The sequence below is a fragment of the Chelon labrosus genome, assembly GCF_963514085.1.
Source record: "Chelon labrosus genome assembly, chromosome: 1".
Taxonomy (NCBI): Eukaryota; Metazoa; Chordata; class Actinopteri; order Mugiliformes; family Mugilidae; genus Chelon; species Chelon labrosus.
The window spans coordinates 30,970,361-30,989,386 of NC_140337.1; the positions used below are offsets into that span (position 1 = coordinate 30,970,361).

Here is a 19,026-nt window from a genome sequence, read left to right on the forward strand (position 1 = left end):
GCTTGTTAACTGGTAACAATATGCTTGTGAGTATTTAAAAAGCTGCTTATAAGCGCTTACAAGTTGCTTTTTAACACTTAACAAGCTGCTTGTAAACTCTTAAAAAATGTGCTTATAAGCTGCTTACCAGCTGCTTGTTAACAGTTAGTGATGGGGAATAACTGTTAACAAGCTGTTAGTTATGCATTGTTAACGGCTTATTATCACTGTTCCGAGTTAATAAGCACATGGTATTATAAAGCGTTGCCCTATTTTGTATTGCTCCAGAACCAAAGAGCAGCAAAACTGTATTTGCTTTTATCCGGACAATGACAATAAATTTTTTTTATTCTTGTTCTATTCTCAAGTGGACAACAAGTGTGTTTGTCCGCATTTCATGTAGTGCCCTGCCTGTGAATGCCCATATGGTATAAATGGGATCTAACTGGTTTTCAGGTGAGGCATATCCAGGTTTTTTCATATCAGACTCTTGAAGTCTCCACCTATGCACTGAAGTATCTGGACCCTTGGGATGAGCTTTTACATAAACTCAGCCTCCTCTTTTAGCTTCTAACCCAGTGTTTTTCAACCTTGGGGTCGCGACCCCACGTGGGGTCGCCTGGAATTCAAATGGGGTCGACTGAAATGTCTAGTAATTGATAAAAAAAATTACTGATAAAAATATTTTTCAACTAATTATTATTCTTTTTAAAATTATAATTAAAAACACCACACACAATCTTAAACAACTGTATTCTTTCACTTTTCATGGATATAAATCGAGTTCAAATAAAATCAAGCATATGAAAACATCCGACCTGGCGCATCTTGATTGACGGCTGCGATCACGTGACTGCACAGGCGAAAGCGCATCAGCGATTACATTCTGGAAGAATTCTGGTTTGGAGCAAGAGATAATTAACCAGAGATCTCACTGTGTGCCCAAAACGGTTCCTTTTGCAAGCACATATCTGTGTGAAGCTGGATCTAGACTAGTTCAGTGTATCCGCTAGAAACAAATAGCACTGGACAACGTGACCGGGAGGTTTTCAACTTACCGGACAAATGTTTGAAATTCCGGTCAAATATTATCTGAACTTATTGAGCTTAAAATGCTCAATGATATGCAGGCTATATAAGAATGGTTTTAAAGCATGTCAGTTTATAATCGTTTTATTGAAAGTGACGTTTTTATTAACGTTTTACGCATTTTCGCTAAGTTTGCAGCAGCTGAATTTCTGCTGCAGCGCTGTTTTGATTCGGTTCTGCAGAAACCTCTCTCTGCTGGCACACTGGAGACGGGGATCACGCAGACTATCTTGGCCAGTTTAGTCCACTCCAGGTAGATTTCGCTGAAATCTCTGATGAGAACTTCACTGGCTGTTCAAGCCTCCATAACCACAGAGCGTTGTCATTACAGCGGCGGCGTCTCCTTGCGCGCTTGATGGAATCCTAATTAACTTGGAGCTGTAGCAGGAGCCGACTCGTCCTTACTTGAAATTTCTTTGCCAAAATGACCAATAAAATTGCCTATTTTAATAAAATTTAAAATTTGCTTGGAGGGACATTTTGACCGGCGGGGTTAAAAATACCGGACATCAGCAGTGACCGGACTTTGGCCGGTAATTACCGGATAACGGAATGCGTGTATGAAATCAAAGTACCGTTCCCGACTGGATGTTACGTCAGATTTGAGATTCGCTCTGTCGACAGCACCTCATTTTGAAATGCTGCAGCGAGGTGTGCAGTCTCAGCCATCCCATTAAGATTATTTTATTAAATGTGGTGAGTTGGGACAATAATAATACACAGAAGACATGACAAACTGAAAAGGAAGCACTGTAATACTTTCCATCGTTCTAATCTTCACTTTGGCCAGTTTAAGCTGCAGTTCCTAGCTCTTTTCTCATAATTCATTGTTTGAGAGATTGTTTGTTCAGTATTATTTTTCAGCCTCGTAAAGACAAGCTCGCCTAACTGTACATGCGATCAGGGAAAATAAAATGTCACTTTGTGCAGTAATCTGGCTAGTAACAAACATTTTTTTCCTAGAATTAGTTTTTGATCATGTTTCTGGGGTCGCCAGAAATTTGTGACGTTAAAATGGGGTCACAACCCAAAAAAGGTTGGGAACCACTGGGCTAGAGGAATGTAAGCAGGCATTAACATACTGTCAGGAAGGTGGCTGCTAGTGCATGACAGCAGTAGATTTTGACCGTAAACAGGTTAGATTAGCCTGACCTCCATCTAAGTACCATTATGTGTAGATCATTGTTTAGCTGCTTTTTTAAAATAGAACAGGCAAAAGGGTTTTTAAACTCCTTCAAGACGAGTCAGTGTGCACTCTATCAAAACTCCTTTGAGCGTTCTTACAGTGCACTGTGTCGAAGATGACTCGAAGGTTGGTTCTGCCTTTGCTCTTTGCACCACCCACTGATGTTGAACTAAAACACTGAAGCTATTTCCATAACCTCTGCTTCTGTACAGTCGAACAGGAAGAGACCGCTTCTTATTTTACACTTCAGTCTGATGTTCAGTCAGTCAGTGGCAAGACAACATGGAGGTCAGAGCTTTCTGCATCGCACTGTGTGAGTACTGGCTCCTTTCCAGATTAAAACTTAATGATAAAGATTTTATTTACAATTAAAAAGCTCATGCACGTTAAAGTCTTTGAACATTACTTTGTGAGTGAACTTAAATTTAACACTTTTCACTTGAGTATTATTATTCATCAACTATGACATTTAATAATAAATATGCTGAACATCATGAGCAGCTGTAGAAGACAACAAAACTTTTATTGATTCGTCTATTTTCTTTGCATCTTCAGTGACTGTGATGATCCTGCTGTGTGCACAGGATCAGGAAGTTGGTGAGTAGATGTTTTGTTGGGCAGTTGTAGAAAAGAGGAAAAAATATCTTGAGATTGGTGTGTTTAATCATCACAGGAGTTCCTCTATTACTTTTCTACTTTTAAATGTTGTAGACGTCGTCCAGCAGTTCACAGGAGTAAATGTCTAAACTCAATTTCTCTGTTTTTCTTTGTCTCAGATGCAGCTTTACTTCGTATCTCTCCAAATAGACTGCAGTTCTTTGAATATGAGTCGGTCACTTTGTACTGTGAGGGAGTCTTTTACTGTGTTGTTGAACATAAATCAACTGAGGAGATGCCCTCGTGTTGCACCACTACTAACAGAACATCAAGAGGACCTAACTGCACCATTAAAAATCTTTATCGAGATGATTCTGGAAAGTATTGGTGTAAGGAAGGAGGAGAGAGAAGAAACATCATCAACATCAATGTCACTAGTATGTTTGCAGAGAGGCAGTGATATTTTGTGATTATCTCAACGTGATTTCAAATTAAATTAAATATGATTGTGTTCTTCAGCTGGTTCTGTAATCCTGGAGAGTCCTGCTCGTCCTGTGATGGAGGGAGAAGATGTGACTCTGAGCTGCAGAACCAAAATATCTTCCTCCAACATCGCAGCTGATTTCTATCAAGATGGAGTCCGCAAGTGGAGAAGCTCAACAGGAAATCTGAGACTCAAAACAGTTTCCATGCTTGATCAAGGATTCTACAAATGTCATATCTCTGGAGTTGGACAATCACCGCAGAGCTGGCTCTCTGTTGGAGGTGAGACGCGTCACTTTTAAGATGAATGAAGTGTATACACGTGATCTTAGTTCCTTGGGTTTTTCCAAATTAAGATTCAAAGTATTTATCACGTATGTGTTTACACTCTCAAACAATTCCCATCTCCTTAAGTTTCAGCTTTTCCTACCATTGATACAGAAGATCACAAAGACTCTAATCCTGCCTCCTCTTCCTCCGTAAGCACACCATGGATCATCATCTCCGTCTTGTTGATACTTCTCTTGTTGGTTGTTGGACTACTTTGCTTTGGAGGATTTCTCTGTGCCAGAGGTGAAGAACATAACTTGAACTTTACTCAATGCGATCACTGGTTTTGTTTGTCACAACACGATTCTTCCACATCTACAAAAGCCACAGAGGAATTTCTCAGGGTTGGGTGCCAGGGCCAAAGTTCTTCACATTATAAATGCTTTTCTTGGGTAATAATTTCAGGAAACACTTTCCAAATTAAATGAACTTCCCGCTTGTGTGACTCTTGTTACTTAGAAAATCAGTTCTCATGTTATTTTAGTTCCACCACAATGTTCAAAATATCTTCTTTTTTTACAGATATTTGTTCACAGTCACCGGCAGTGCCTGATCCAGACTCATCAGAGCATCAGACAGGTATATTTAATGTTAAGAGATTAAACATTTATCAGAAAGGATATTATATATTCTTTTGTTTTTTCCAGTCTCTGCACAGGCCAGTGCAGCTGAAACAAGCCAAGCAATGTATGTTAATGTAACAAAGAACAGGAAGAAGAAAGGTATTTCCTCTAACTTTATGTGTTGTTGGCCCGGACCACAGTTAGCATGCTTCTCAGCATTTACATTGTTTGACGTGACGGTGCTGGTGTTAACTTCAGTTAACAACTTTAGGTAATTTATTTACCCAAATTAAACAACTGATCAGAATTCAAAATGTGGAGAAAGCCAAAGCTCCATAGAGACTCTGCGACACTTGGGAAATATGATTATTGAATTTCAAGCCAAATTTTGGATGTTAACTCGAGTCTGGGGGTGGTTAGCTTATCCATAACAATGTTAATTCCAATGTCTGTAAATGATTTATTGTTCTAACTGAAAAGACACATGTAGTAAGGAATATTTCATTTGTCTTCAAAGCAGCAGAGTCCAGCGTTCCATCACAGGTTGACAATGACACCTACTATTCTACAATTCAGTTTGTGAGTGAAATACAGTCTTTTATCTACTTGTTGCTACACAGTTGTCTTTCTATGACCACATTCTTGTTGTCCACTTATAGTTGCTGAAAGAAAAGTCAAAAAGCAACTCAAAAACCTTGAGCCATCAATCTCCGCATCTTCTCTTGGTGCAGAGTCTACACATCTTGTATGAATGTCCAAAACTCTAATTAGGACTAGCCTGTCTCCAAACACTGATTCTAGTATTATGTATGTAAACCTCTAAGATGGTGTTCAGGGGATGGAGGGGTTCAGAATATTTCCTGGTAGAGGGCTAAGGGTAGAGATTTGAAATCATGCTTTGCCTAGTATAGTAGACTTCTTTTCTTTCTAGAATCTGCAACTTCCATGATATTTGTCTTCTGTGTCCTATGTGTTACAGGTTACTAAGTGTTGACTGTAAAGAGGAGCTTTATAGTCTACGTGAAAACCAGGAAGTGACACAGTCAGGGCCAGTATTGTTGTTGTTATGGTACAAGTTAAAACAAACAAAAAAAAACTTTTGACCTCAGGTCTGTTTGCTGTGTTACAAATTTAAAATAGTTTCTGTGCAAAAACAAACATGTGGAGTTTGACAGTGTGTGCGCTTTAACCAACACATCAGAGAAGTTTCGGTTCATTTTCGTCAGGCAGTTTAACCAACTTGTTCCATCAGCTTCGCCTGTTCACACAGTTGCTCACCAGATGAGTGTAGCTGCTGCTGCTGCTGTTTCTAAACTTGCCGCGGTTAGCTGCATATCTGATGTTGTTGCATTGCTTTTTTAAGTTTGAGGTCAGCAACAAGACGAGAGTTTGTTGTGTTTCACAGATGAGAATAAAAGTCATATCCTACACGTCAGAGCGTCTGTTTGAGTTTGTTCTGTGGTACAAAATGTCAGCATTTTCTCACATGTCATGATAATTATAACTACAGCAGTACGTTCCTTGGTTTTATGAGTGAAATTCATGCATGTTCTCATGAAATAACTTGTGGTACAGTCACGTTCACACTGACAATGGTATTGAGGGTTATGTCTTTTGAAAGCGCAATCAGTCGATCTTCAGTCAGAGACAGATCCATTACTATGAATGTTCTTCTTTAGAATTCATAGGGTCATCAGTAGTTTGAAGATTCTCCAGCCTTAGTCAACAAAAAGGTAATTCCTTGACCTCACTTCCTGTTTTGTTTCTGGTGGTTCTGCTTCACCACCAATACAACTCTCCTCTGTCTTGTCAGCTCTTCTTCCTTGTCTTTCGTTTGCTTCCTCCTCTGTTATTACTTTCACTTCATTACTCTGTGTACGTATATATAGTCCTGTCTCATTCCTTGACAGTTTCTTTGTCCAGTTACTGTGGAAGTACCTGTTAGGCTCTCCTGCTATTCCCTGTGTTCTTTTGCTTCTTGTGTTTCTCAACGTCCTTTGGTTTTTGGATTACTCTCCTTTTATCAGAGAGTCTGTCCTTGAAATCGTCACACCGCTGATGTGTGGATCATCCATGAGATCAACTCTTCCCCAACTCTGACCACACAAGCTGCTAAAGTGAAGAGAGGATGTTCCATTCATTAATACACAGGATTAGATGTTACAATCCCTTGTGCCAAGATCCCAGACAAAACACATTTAGAGGCCCTGTCCAACTGAGAAACCCTAACAAACCTATGGCCATGTGATATGACGATTAACCTACAATATAAATGAACTAATTAAATGCTGCTGGCTTGTAGGCCCACAGAGCAGCAGAGAATAATTCAAACCTTGTGAAATATAAGCTAACCAAATGCTGCTGGCTGGCATGGCCTGCTTAGCAGCGAACCAAACAAAGAAATATCGCTACCAACCAACATGAAGACATCAGATACCTGGCCTAGTCAACAGCAGTATGCAGCATGTCATGGGGGTTTTCAAGTGGGAACCTCCCTTCACTGATGTGCATTTAAATTAGGCCCACAACACCTCGAGAAGGCTTAACAGTGAATTCCAGCATCCTGGAGTCACCCCCCTTCACGCTGCGAAAAATCCTTTTATGAATCACGACCCACACAAAAAAATCTACCGTGGTTCGACCCGCTGATGCGGACAGAACCACGAATCTACTGCTGTTGAAGAACTTGATTTTGGCCTGCACCTACAGTATCTTTTCCTATCTCCCACCCAAAGATTGAAAAAGAGCCAGGACACAACCAGGATGGGTTGCAAGTGGGTTTGTCCACAGTTTCCACAGTGTCCCAACCTATGAATGGGGTTTAAGTGGGATATAATTGGTTAATAGATGACGACCAACGGGTTTATTTATATAAGGCCCATGTCAGCCCCACCCATCACTTTAACAAGGATCTCAACAGGGCTGCTAGTAGGTTTGTCTGCACTTTCCAGAGTTGCCCTAGCCATGAATGCCCATATGAGGTATAAGTGGAATCTAACTAGGCTCTAGATGGTGGCTATCTGGGGAATTTAAATAAAACCCACATATGTCCCACTTATGCCTTGAACAAGGATCTCACATAGGCGGGACCCAACTGGGATACAGTATATTTAAAAGTTTGTGTGTCCTCAGTTTCCACAGTGGCCAAAACTATGAACATCCATATGAGGTTTAAATGGGATCTAACAGATTTTCAGGTGAGGCCTATTTGTTTTTTTCATATCAGACCCTTAAAGTCCCCACCTATGTATTGAAGTATCTGGGCCCTTGGGATGAGCTTTCACACAAACTCAGCCCCCTCTTCTAGCTTCTAACCGAGAAATCTACTGCTGACAGTATGTTAATGCCTGTGTACATTCCTCTAGCCTGACCTATATCTAGATACAATAATGTCTACGTCATTGCTTAGCTGTTATTTAAAAAAAAAAAAAAAAAAAAATAGGTCAATATCAAATAAGTCAAAGGTTTTTAAACTCCTTCAAGCTTTCTTAGAGATGACTCGCAGATTCGCTCTGCCTTTGCTCTTCGCACCACCCACTGATATAAACTACAACACTGAGGCTATTTGAACACCTCTGCTTCTCAGAAATCTGCCACACAGGAAGAAACCACTTCTCACTTTACACTTCAGTCTGATGTTCAGTCAGTCAGCAGCAAGACAACATGGAGGTCAGAGCTTTCTGCGTCGCACTGTGTGAGTACTGGCTCCTTTCCACATTAAAACTTAATGATAAAGACTTTATTTACAATTAAAAAGCTCATGCATGTGAAAATCTTTGAAGGTTACTTAGTGAGTGAACTTAAATTTAACACTTTAATTTAATTTAACTCTTTCATCTCAAGTATTATTCTTAACCAGCTACGACATTTAATAGTAAATATGCTGAACATCGTGAGCAGCTGTAGGAGATGACAAAACTTTCATTCACTCGTCTATTTTGTTTGCGTCTTCAGCGACTGTGATGATCCTGCTCTGTGCACGGGATCAAGAAGTTGGTGAGTAGATGTTTTGTTGGGCAGTTGTAGAAAAGAGGCAAAAATATCTTGAGATTGGTGTGTTTAATCATCACAGGAGTTCCTCTATTACTTTTCTACTTTTAAATGTTGTAGACGTCGTCCAGCAGTTCACAGGAGTAAATGTCTAAACTCAATTTCTCTGTTTTTCTTTGTCTCAGATGCAGCTTTTCTTCGTACCTCTCCAAACAGACTGCAGTTCTTTGAATATGAGTCGGTCACATTGTACTGTGAGGGAGTCTTTTACTGTGATGCTAAATATAAAATGATTCAGGGGAAGCCCTCATGTTGCACCACCAATAACAGAACATCAAGAGGACCTAGCTGCACCATTGAAAGTGTCTATGCAGAGGATTCTGGAAAGTATTGGTGTAAGGAAGCAGGAGAGAAAAGAAACATCATCAACATCCATGTCACTTGTATGTTTGCAGTGAGGCAGTGATATTTTGTCATTATCTCAACGTGATTTCAAGATAAATTAAATATGATCATGTTCTTCAGCTGGTTCTGTGGTCCTGGAGAGTCCTGCTCGTCCTGTGATGGAGGGAGAAGATGTGATTCTGAGCTGCAGAACCAAAATATCTTCCTCCAACATCAGAGCTGATTTCTATAAAGATGGAGTCCACAAGTGGAGAAGCTCCACAGGAAATATGAGACTCAAAATAGTCTCCATACTTGATCAAGGATTCTACAAATGTCACATCTCTGGAGTCGGAGAATCACCACAGAGCTGGCTGGCTGTTGGAGGTGAGACACTTCAATTTTAAGATGAACAAAGTGTATACATGTGATCTTAGTTCCTGATAATGTTTTTTTTTTTTTTTTAGCTTTATCATTGTCAGCTACACCATGTTTTCATGAAGAGACGAGTCTTACCTCCTCCTGCAAGTGTAATGGTAAGAAGACTTAATCTGAACTACACTGTCTAACTGTTAAATCACTAAACAAATAACATGGGAACCGTCCTGTTGGATGCAAGGTTTTTTGAGAGATAAATGTATTGCTCTTTGCTTCTTTCACTTCTATTTAGTCACAACCACTTTCTGTATCATAATGTCTTTTCTCTCTTCGGAAACTCCCACAGAACATCGTCCCTCCTCAGATCACGGCTGTCACATTTACCCCATCCTAAGGCCCACGTTCACCATCATCATGGTGGCGCTGCTGCTGCTGCTGCTCGGATGTCTTCACTGTGTGATTGTCAGAGTTATAAAACATGACTCATCTCCAACCGTATAGAGAGCTTTCTGTTATATTAAAGAAAAAGATGGCCTGGATGACAACCAACAGGAGAATAAAAGACAGCTTAGTCGCTGAGATTGTGGAGTTAATATTTCATCATGCCTACTCTCACATTTCATCACCCACTGCTATCAAGCTGCTTTTTATGCTTCTAGACACAGGGTTAGACGCTGTAACTGGATCAGGAAATGAGCGTCTTGCTGAGAAACTTGTCTAATGTGTCTGCAAATGTGGTTTTTAAACTTTTCGCACTGGCCATAACTCTGACACATGGTGTTTAAAATAAACACAGCGTCTGAGCGCTTCTATTAATTGATGCTGGTTTGTAGAAACGTGTGAACTGTCAGTGTGTCAACACCATTTGGTGTCTTCTGCTGTTTAAAATTTTGTAAAATCTAAAAAAATAAATAAACTTACAACTGCATTTTTTTTTAACCTTTATTTAACCAGGAAAAGTCCCACTGAGTTACAGTAACTCTTCTCCCAGGGAGTCCTGGCCAAGACGGCAAAAAGTTAAAAAGAAGAATATATATATAGACAGGACAACGGTTACATACTACACCACAAATCTCTGTACATACATTATACATACTAAAACACAAACAAGACATTACACTTAACTTAAGCTAATACAGACATCATTAAAGGGCACTTAGTGTCATGGTTTGGTTTCTGTGTTCACGTTTTGAGTTTTGTTCATGTTTCTTGTCTCCCCGTTTCCTGTTTTACTTTGTTGAGTTTTTGATTTCCTGTTTTACTCCTTGTGTTTCTGTGTTGATTAGGTAATTGGTTTCACCTTGTGTCTGTTGATTTCTGTCACCTGTGTCTCGTCGCCCCTTGGTTCCTCGTGTGTGCATATATAGCCCTGCTTTCCCCTTTGTTCCTGTTGCGTCATTCCCAATGGTTTTTCACTGTGAGTCTCCATGTTTTTGCTCTTCCGTGTTTTTGATGTCTCCAGTGTTTCTAGTGTTTTAGTTTCTAGCCTCTTGTTAGCCTTTTTGTCTTTTGTAAGTTTGGATTTTTGATTTGTTTGGTTTTGGAGTTCCTGCTGTTCCAGCAGCGCCTTTTGTTCCTTTATTTTATTAAACACCAGTTTTGCCTACTTCTGCCTCGCCGCTTTTGTCCTGCACTTGGGTCCTACCTCACCCCCCTGGACAAAACCGTAACACTTAGTTAGTTTTCACACACTCTTGGAAAACAATCTTTTGCTTTAAAAACTGCTATTACATCAAATGTCTACAGGACTTATTAACTATTTGCATACATATAATATATACAAGAATTATTTGTTTTATTTTAGTAAACTTTGTTTTACTGAAGTTTATATACTACTTAGCTACATGTCTTTGTTCAATACAAGTTGTTCGTGTTACCCGTGGAAACAACTCACTAAAAGTCATAATGTCATTAAGTTTGACTTATACACAACAGTGTCATTTGACGCGAGAGAAGCTACTCTTTCCATTGACACAAAGTATCATATAACTGGAGCTAAACAGCTAGCCTCAGTCAACTTCACCATGGTGAATGTAAGGAAGGCCAGACAGCGTCTCTACTTCCTCAGGCGCCTCAGAGAGTTTAAGCTCCCTCTCAAGGTGCTCAGGAACTTTTACACCTGCACCATCGAGAGCATCACCACCTGGATGGGAAATGGCACCAGGCAGGACTTCATGGCCCTTAAAAAGGAGGGGCCATTCAGCTGAGCAGAAATTGCAGTTTGCAACAGAAAGAGCAGAAAAAAATAACAAGAGCAAAAAGAGCAGCATATAAAAGATAAATAATGAAATAGAATTGGGAAAAAAAAAATGCGCAGATTGAATAGTCAGATATTGCACAGACTGGTGGAGCTGGGTTATTGAGTTTTTACATCTTGTGGTGTAGTAATATTGCACATACCGTAAATCCTCTAATATTGGCCTGTATTCCATTAGCGGCCGGGTCTCCAACATTGGCTGGTCTCGCTGTCAGCGGAGGTAAATAAAGGCCGGTCTCTAATAGCGGCCAGGGCTATTATTAGAACCATCTCGGCGGGTCAGGGTTTCGGCGGCACGGTGTGGGAGGATCCCCTCAGTGGGACCTCTCCCTGGCGTCGCCAGCCCCCACCGGGCGCATTTCCTCCGTGGCGGTGCGCCGCGACCGGCTCTGGGTCGGCCTGGAAGTGCTCGGGGCAGAGGTGGCTCGCCGGCTCCGGCCGAGAGCTTTACAGCGACCCCTCGCATCTCACCTCGCCACTTCCCTGGGGTCGTGGAATCAGTGCTCACTGCACCCTCTCTCCCTGCGGGGAGGGACGGGGCCTCCTCGCTCCCGGCGCGACTGCCGACCGGTGGCGGACTGTCCTCAGTGCGCCCCGACCGCGTTGCGCCGCTCTTTTGTTGTTAATGTTCTGTATGCATACCATGTTATGGTAACTGTACGTTTTAAATAAATGAACCTAGTATTTTATAGATTCAAATAGACACAAAATCTTGTTTTTATTCATTCTACTGGTAGTTAGTTTTGCTCAAATAGAAATTGAGGCCTGCCTCTAATTCTGGCCTCCTTCCAATAAAGGCCTGGACCGCGACGCGCTTGAGTAAAATAAAGGCCCGGGCCTGTATTAGAGGATTTACGGTATTAAGAGTGTTCGTTGTGAAGCTGAACAGCAGCAGGAAAAAAAGACCTTCTGAATCTTTCCTTCACGCATCGAGGGTGAAGCAGTCTGTCACTGAAGCTGCTCCTCAGTGCTGTCAGGTCTCCATGGAGGGGGTGGGGCTGATTGTCCAGCATGGAGAACACTTTAGCCAGGACTCTCCTGTCACCCATCTCCCTCACCGAGTCCAGAGAGCAGCACAGGACAGAGCTGGACTTCCTGATGGTCTTATCCAGCTTGTTCCTCTCCCTCTCTGTGATGCCACTGTTCCATCAGACCACTCCGTACAGGATGGCTGATGCCACTACAGAGTCAAAGAAGGTCTTCAGGAGTGCCCCCCTTTCACTTCAAAAGACCTCAGTCTCCTCACAAGGTAGAGCCTGTTCTGTCCCTTCCTGTAGAGTGCCTCAGTGTGGTGAGTCCAGTTCAGTTTGGTGTTAAGGTGAACACCCAGGTACTTATAAGAGTCCACTTGCTCAATGTCCATTCCCTGGATGTTCACTGGTGAGGGGAGGGCAGAATGGAGTCTGTGAAAATCCACCACCATCTCTTTGGTCTTCCCCACGTTGATCAGGTTGTGGTTTTGCTGACACCAGTCCACAAAGTTCTCTGTCAGTCCTCTGTACTCTGCATCGTCATGATCTCTGATGAGTCCTACAATCACTGAGCCGTCTGAGAACTTCAGCAGTACACAGCTGTTGGTGTTGTGTCTGAAGTCTGCTGTATAGAGGGTGAAAAGAAAGGGGGCCATAACAGTCCCCTGGAGGACACCCATGCTGCTGGTGAGCAGGTCAGCCACACAGTTCCTGTTTATCACAAACTGTGGTCTGTCTGTGAGGTAGTCCGGGATCCATTTGGAAAGCTTGTGGTCCACACCCATCCTCTCCAGTTTGTCCCTCAGAATCAAAGGCTGGATGCTGTTGAACGTACTGGAGAAATCAAAAAAGGTGATTCTCACAGTGCTGCCGGGCGTTTTCAGGTGAGAGAGAGCTCGGTGTAACAAGAAGATAACAACGTCCTCCACTCCAACATTAGGACGGTAGTGGGTCCATGGAGGGGCCCACCTCAGAGCAGAGATGTCCCAGTATCAGTCTCTCCAGTGTCTTCATCAGGTGGAATGTTATAGCTTGTAGCTGCTGTTTCTATTTTTTATTGCTCCAGAACCAAAGAGCTGCAAAACTGTATTTCCTTTTAACTGGACAATGACAATAAAAATTCTTATTCTTGTTCTTATTCTCAAATGGACAACAAGTGTGTTTGCCCGCATTTCACGTAGTACCCTACCTGTGAATGCCCAGATGGTATAAGTGGGATCTAACTGGTTTTCAGGTGAGGCATATCCATTTTTTTTCATATCAGACCCTTGAAGTCCCCACCTATGCACTGAAGTATCTGGGCCCTTGGGATGAGCTTTCAAATAAACTCAGCCCCCTCTATAGCTTCTAACCTGTTCACGGTCAAAATCTACTGCTGTCATGCACTAGCAGCCACCTTTCTGACAATATGTTAATGCCTGTTTACATTAGTCTAGCCTGACCTCTATCGAGATACCATTATGTGTAGGTCAGTGTTTAGCTGCTTTTTTAACCTAGAACAGGCAAAAGTGTTTTTAAATTCCTTCAAGACTATTCAATGTGCACTGTATCGAAGATGAATTGCAGATTAGCTCTGCCTTTGCTCTTTGCACCACCCACTGATGTTGAACTAAAACACTGAAGCTATTTCCATCACCTCTGCTTCTGTACAGTTGAACAGGAAGAGACCGCTTCCTGTTTTATACTTCAGTCTGATGTTCAGTCAGTCAGTGGCAAGACACCATGGAGGTCAGAGCTTTCTGCATTGCACTGTGTGAGTACTGGCTCCTTTCCACATTAAAACTTAATGATAAAGACTTTATTTACAATTATGAAGCTCATGCACGTGAAAGTCTTTAAACGTTACTTTGTGAGTGAACTTACATGTAACACTTTTAACTTAAGTATTATTCATCAACTACGACATTTAATAGTAAATATGCTGAACATCGTGAGCAGCTGTAGGAAACAACAAAACTTTTACTGATTCATCCATTTTCTTTGCGTCTTTAGTGACTGTGATGATCCTGCTGTGTGCACAGGACCAGGAAGTTGGTGAGTAGATGTTTTGTTGGGCAGTTGTAGAAAAGAGGCAAAAATATCTTGAGATTGGCGTGTTTAATCATCACAGGAGTTCCTCTATTACTTTTCTACTTTTAAATGTTGTAGACGTCGTCCAGCAGTTCACAGGAGTAAATGTCTAAACTGAATTTCTCTGTTTTTCTTTGTCTCAGATGCAGCTTTTCTTCGTATCTCTCCAAACAGACTGCAGTTCTTTGAATATGAGTCGGTCACTTTGTACTGTGAGGGAGTCTTTTACTGTGATGCTAAATATAAACTGAATGGAGGGAAGCCCTTGTGTTGCACCGCTAATAACAGAACATCAAGAGGACCTAACTGCACCATTGAAAGTGTCTATGCAGATGACACTGGAAAGTATTGGTGTGAGGAAGGAGGAGAGAGAAGAAACATCATCAGCATCACTGTCTCTTGTATGTTTGCAGTGAGGCAGTGATATTTTGTGATTATCTCAACGTGATTTCAAGATAAATTAAATATGATTGTGTTCTTCAGCTGGTTCTGTGATCCTGGAGAGTCCTGCTCGTCCTGTGATGGAGGGAGAAGATGTGACTCTGAGCTGCAGAACCAAAATATCTTCCTCCAACAGCGAAGCTGATTTCTATCAAGATGGAGTCCACAAGAACAGAAGCTCCACAGGAAATCTGACACTCAAAACAGTCTCCATGTTTGATCAAGGACTCTACAAATGTCACATCTCTGGAGTTGGAGAATCATCACAGAGCTGGCTGTCTGTTGGAGGTGAGATATGTAGGTGTATTCAAAATAAGATTCATAAAGTATTGATCAAGTATGTCTTTTCACTCAAACTATTCCAATCTCCTTAAGTTTCATCTTTTTCTACCGTTCATACAGAAGATCACAAAGACTGTAATCCTGCCTCCTCTTCCTCTGCAAACACACCATGGATCATCATCTCCGTCTTGTTGGTACTTCTCGTGTTGGTTGTTGGACTACTTTGCTTTGGCAGATTTCCCTGTGCCAGAGGTGAAAAACATAAAGTGAACTTTACCCACTGGTTTTGCTTTGTCAGAAAACGACTCTTCCATGTACACAAAAGTCACGGAAGAGTTCCTCAGGGTTGGATGTTTTTCACATTATAAATGCACATTATTAAATGAACTTCCCTCTTGTGTGAGTCTTGTTACTTAGAGAATCAGTTCTCATGTTACTTTAGTTCCACAACAATGTTCAAAATATCTTCTTTTTTTACAGATATTTGTTCACACTCACATGCAGTGCCTAATTCAGACTCATCAGAGCATCAGACATCTAGATTTAATGTTAAGAGATTAAACATTTAGCAGAAAGGATATTAAATATGTACATTTATTCTTTTGTTTTTTTTTTTCCAGTCTCTGTACAGGCCAGTGCAGCTGAAACAAGCCAAGCAATGTATGCTAATGTACCAACGAACAGGAAGAAGAAAGGTATTTCCTCTAACTTTATATTTTTTGGTCCAGACCACAGTTAGCATGCTACTCAGCATGTACATTGTTTGACGTGATAGTGCTGGTGTTAACTTCAGTTGACAACTTTAGGTAATTTATTTACCCAAATTCAACAACTGATCAGAATTCAAAATGTTTAAAAAGCCAAAGCTCCATAGAGACTCTGTGACACTTGGGAAATATGATTATTGAATTTCAAGCCAAAAGTTGGATGTTAACTGGAGCCTGGGGGTGGTTAGCTTATTCATAACACTGTTCATCCCAATGTCTGTGAATGATTTATTGTTCTAATTGAAAAGACACACGTGTAGTAAGGAATATTTTACTTGTCTTCAAAGCAGCAGAGTCCAGCAGAGTCCAGCGTTCCCTCACCAGCTCAAGACCCGGTTGACAATGACACCTACTATTCTACAATTCAGATTGTGAGTCAAATACAGACTTTTATCTCCTCGTTGCTTCACAGGTGTCTTTCTATGAGCACGTTCTCGCTGTCCACTCATAGATGCTGAAAGAAAAGTCAAAAAGTAGACTTTTGCAACAACTTCTTTTCTTTCTAGAATCTACAACTTGCATGATATTTGTCTTCTGTGTCCCATGTGTTACAGGTTGCTAAGTGCTGACTGAATAGAGGAGCTTCATGGTCTATGTGAAAACCAGGAAGTGACACATTCAGGGCCAGTATTGTTGTTGTTATGCTATGCTATGCTAAGTTAAAACAGAAAAAAAAAAAATAAGTTTGACAGCATGTTAAGTTTGACAGTGTGTGCGCTTTAACCAACAGATCAGAGAAGTTTTGGTTCATTTTCGTCAGGCAGTTTAACCAACTTGTCCCATCGGCTTCGCCTGTTCACACAGTTGCTCACCAGTTGAGCGCTGCTGCTGCTGCTGTTTCTAAACTTGCCCCGGTTAGCTGCATATCTGATGTTGTTGCATTGCTTTTTTAGGTTTGAGGTCAGCAACAAGATGAGAGTTTGTTGTGTTTCACAGATGAGAATAAAAGTCATGTCCTACACATCAGAGCGTCTGTTTGAGTTTGTTCTGTGGTACAAAATGTCAGCATTTTCTCGCGTGTCATGATAATTATAACTACAGCAGAACGTTCCTCGGTTTTATGAGTGAAATTCATGCACGTCCTCATGAAATAACCTGTGGTAGAGTCACGTTCACACTGACAATAGTCTTGAGGGTTATGTCTTTTGAAAGCGCAATCAGTCGATCTTCAGTCAGAGACAGATCCATTACTATGAAGTTTTTTCTATAGAATTTCTTGGGTAGTAGTTTGAAGATTCTCCAGCCTTAGTCAACAAAAAGGTCATTCCTTGACCTCACTTCCTGTTTTATTTCTGGTGGTTGTGCTTCACCACCAAGACAACTCTACTGTGTTTTGTCAGCTCTTCTTCCTTGACTTTCGTTTGCTTGCTCCTCTGTTATTAGTTTCACTTCATTACTCTGTGTATGTTTATATAGTCCTGTCTCATCCGTTGACAGTTTCTTTGTCCAGTTACTGTGGAAGTACCTGTTAGGCTCTCCTGCTATTCCCTGTGTCCCTTTGCTTCTTGTGTTTCTCAACGTCCTTTGGTTTTTGGGTTACTCTCCTTTAATTCGAGAGTCTGTCCTTGAAATCGTCACACCGCTGATGTGTGGATCATCTATGAGATCAACTCTTCCCCAACTCTGACCACACAAGCTTCTAAAGTGAAGAGAGGATGGTCCATTCATTAATACAAAGGATTAGATGTTACAATCCCTTGTGCCATGATCCCAGGCAAAACACATTTAGAGGCCCTGTCCAACTGAGAAACCCTTACAAACCTATGGTCATGTGATATGATGATTAACCTACAGTCTAAATGAGCTAAGTAAATGCTGCTGGCTTGTAGGCCCACAGAGCAGCAGAGGATAATTCAAACCTTGTGAAATATAAGCTAACCAAATGCTGCTGGCTGGTATGGCCCACTCAGCAGCTAACCAAACAAAGAAATATCGCTACCAACCAACATGAAGACATCAGGTACCTGGCCTAGTCAACAGCAGTATGCAGCATGTCATGGGGGTTTTCAAGTGGGCACCTCCCTTCACTGATGTGTTGTTAAGTTAGGCACACAACACCTCCAGAAGGCTTAACAGTGACTTCCAGCGTCCTGGAGTCAGCCCCCTCCACGCTGCGAAACCCCGTTTTTCTCAGCATTCAGTGACTATCAACAACTTATATTTTAATAATTAGCCTAGTCCTTTTATGAATCACGACCCAAACAAATAAATCTACTGTGGTTCACCCCGTTGATGCGGACTGAACCACGAACCAATCTACGACATCTATCGTGATTTGCAAACACACTAAAGTCACACAGCCATCCTTTACCTTCCAAGAGAACCTTGGGTGGAGCTATTTCAAACATGCAAATCCTGATCACTGGACGTGGTAAAGACAAAGGTCAAAGAGACACAAACACATCTTGAGCCTGTTGAAGAACTTGATTTTGGCCTGCACCTATCTTTTCCCATCTCCCACCCAAATATTGAAAAAGAGCCAGGGCACAACTAGTATGGGTGACAAGTGGGTTTGTCCACAGTTTCCACAGTGGCCCAACCTATGAATTCCGATATGGGGTTTAAGTGGGATATAACTGGTTAATAGATGATGCCCAATGGTTTTATTTATATAAGGCCCATGTCAGCCCCACCTATCACTTTAACAAGGATCACAACAGGGCAGCTAGTGGGTTTGTCCGCACTTTCCATAGTTGCCCAATCTGTGAATGTCAATAAGGGGCATAAGTGGGATCTAATTGGGCTTTAGATGGTGCCTATTTGGGAAATTTATATGAGGCCCATCTCAGCCCAATCTATTACTTTAACAAGGATCTCACTAGGTCAGAGGCATGTCCAAAGCCGGGTGCAAGTGGGTTTGTCCGCACTTTCCAGACTTGCCCTCGCCATGAATGCCCATATGAGGTATAAGTGGAATCTACCTGGGCTTTAGATGCTGGCTATCTGGCGAATTTAAATAAAACCCACATAGTCCCACCTGTGCCTTGAACAAGGATCTCACATAGGCGGGAACCAACTGTATCGAAGATGACTCGTACATTCACTCTGCCTTTGCTGTTTATAACACCCACTGATATAAACAAAACACTGAGGCTATTTACATCACCTCTGCTTCTCAGAAATCTGCCACAGGAAGAAACCACTTTTCATTTTGCACTTCAGTCTGATGTTCAGTCAGTCAGCGGCAAGACAACATGGAGGTCAGAGTTTTCTGCATCGCACTATGTGAGTACTGGCTCCTTTCAAGATTAAAACTTAA

General features: G+C 41.5%; 1 protein-coding gene across 1 annotated transcript; it reads left to right on the top strand.

The window, feature by feature from the left end:
* Nucleotides 1-2,536: 2,536 nt before the first annotated feature.
* On the top strand, nt 2,537-5,214 carry LOC311492508 (high affinity immunoglobulin gamma Fc receptor I-like; the record flags this gene model as incomplete). The annotated part of the gene is made up of 6 exons (XM_084550799.1): nt 2,537-2,567; nt 2,810-2,851; nt 3,031-3,288; nt 3,371-3,616; nt 3,776-3,952; nt 5,207-5,214. 6 exons carry the CDS (start codon nt 2,537-2,539, stop codon nt 5,212-5,214), a joined length of 762 nt encoding a protein of 253 aa, XP_084406925.1.
* Between the last annotated feature and the right edge of the window lie 13,812 nt (nt 5,215-19,026).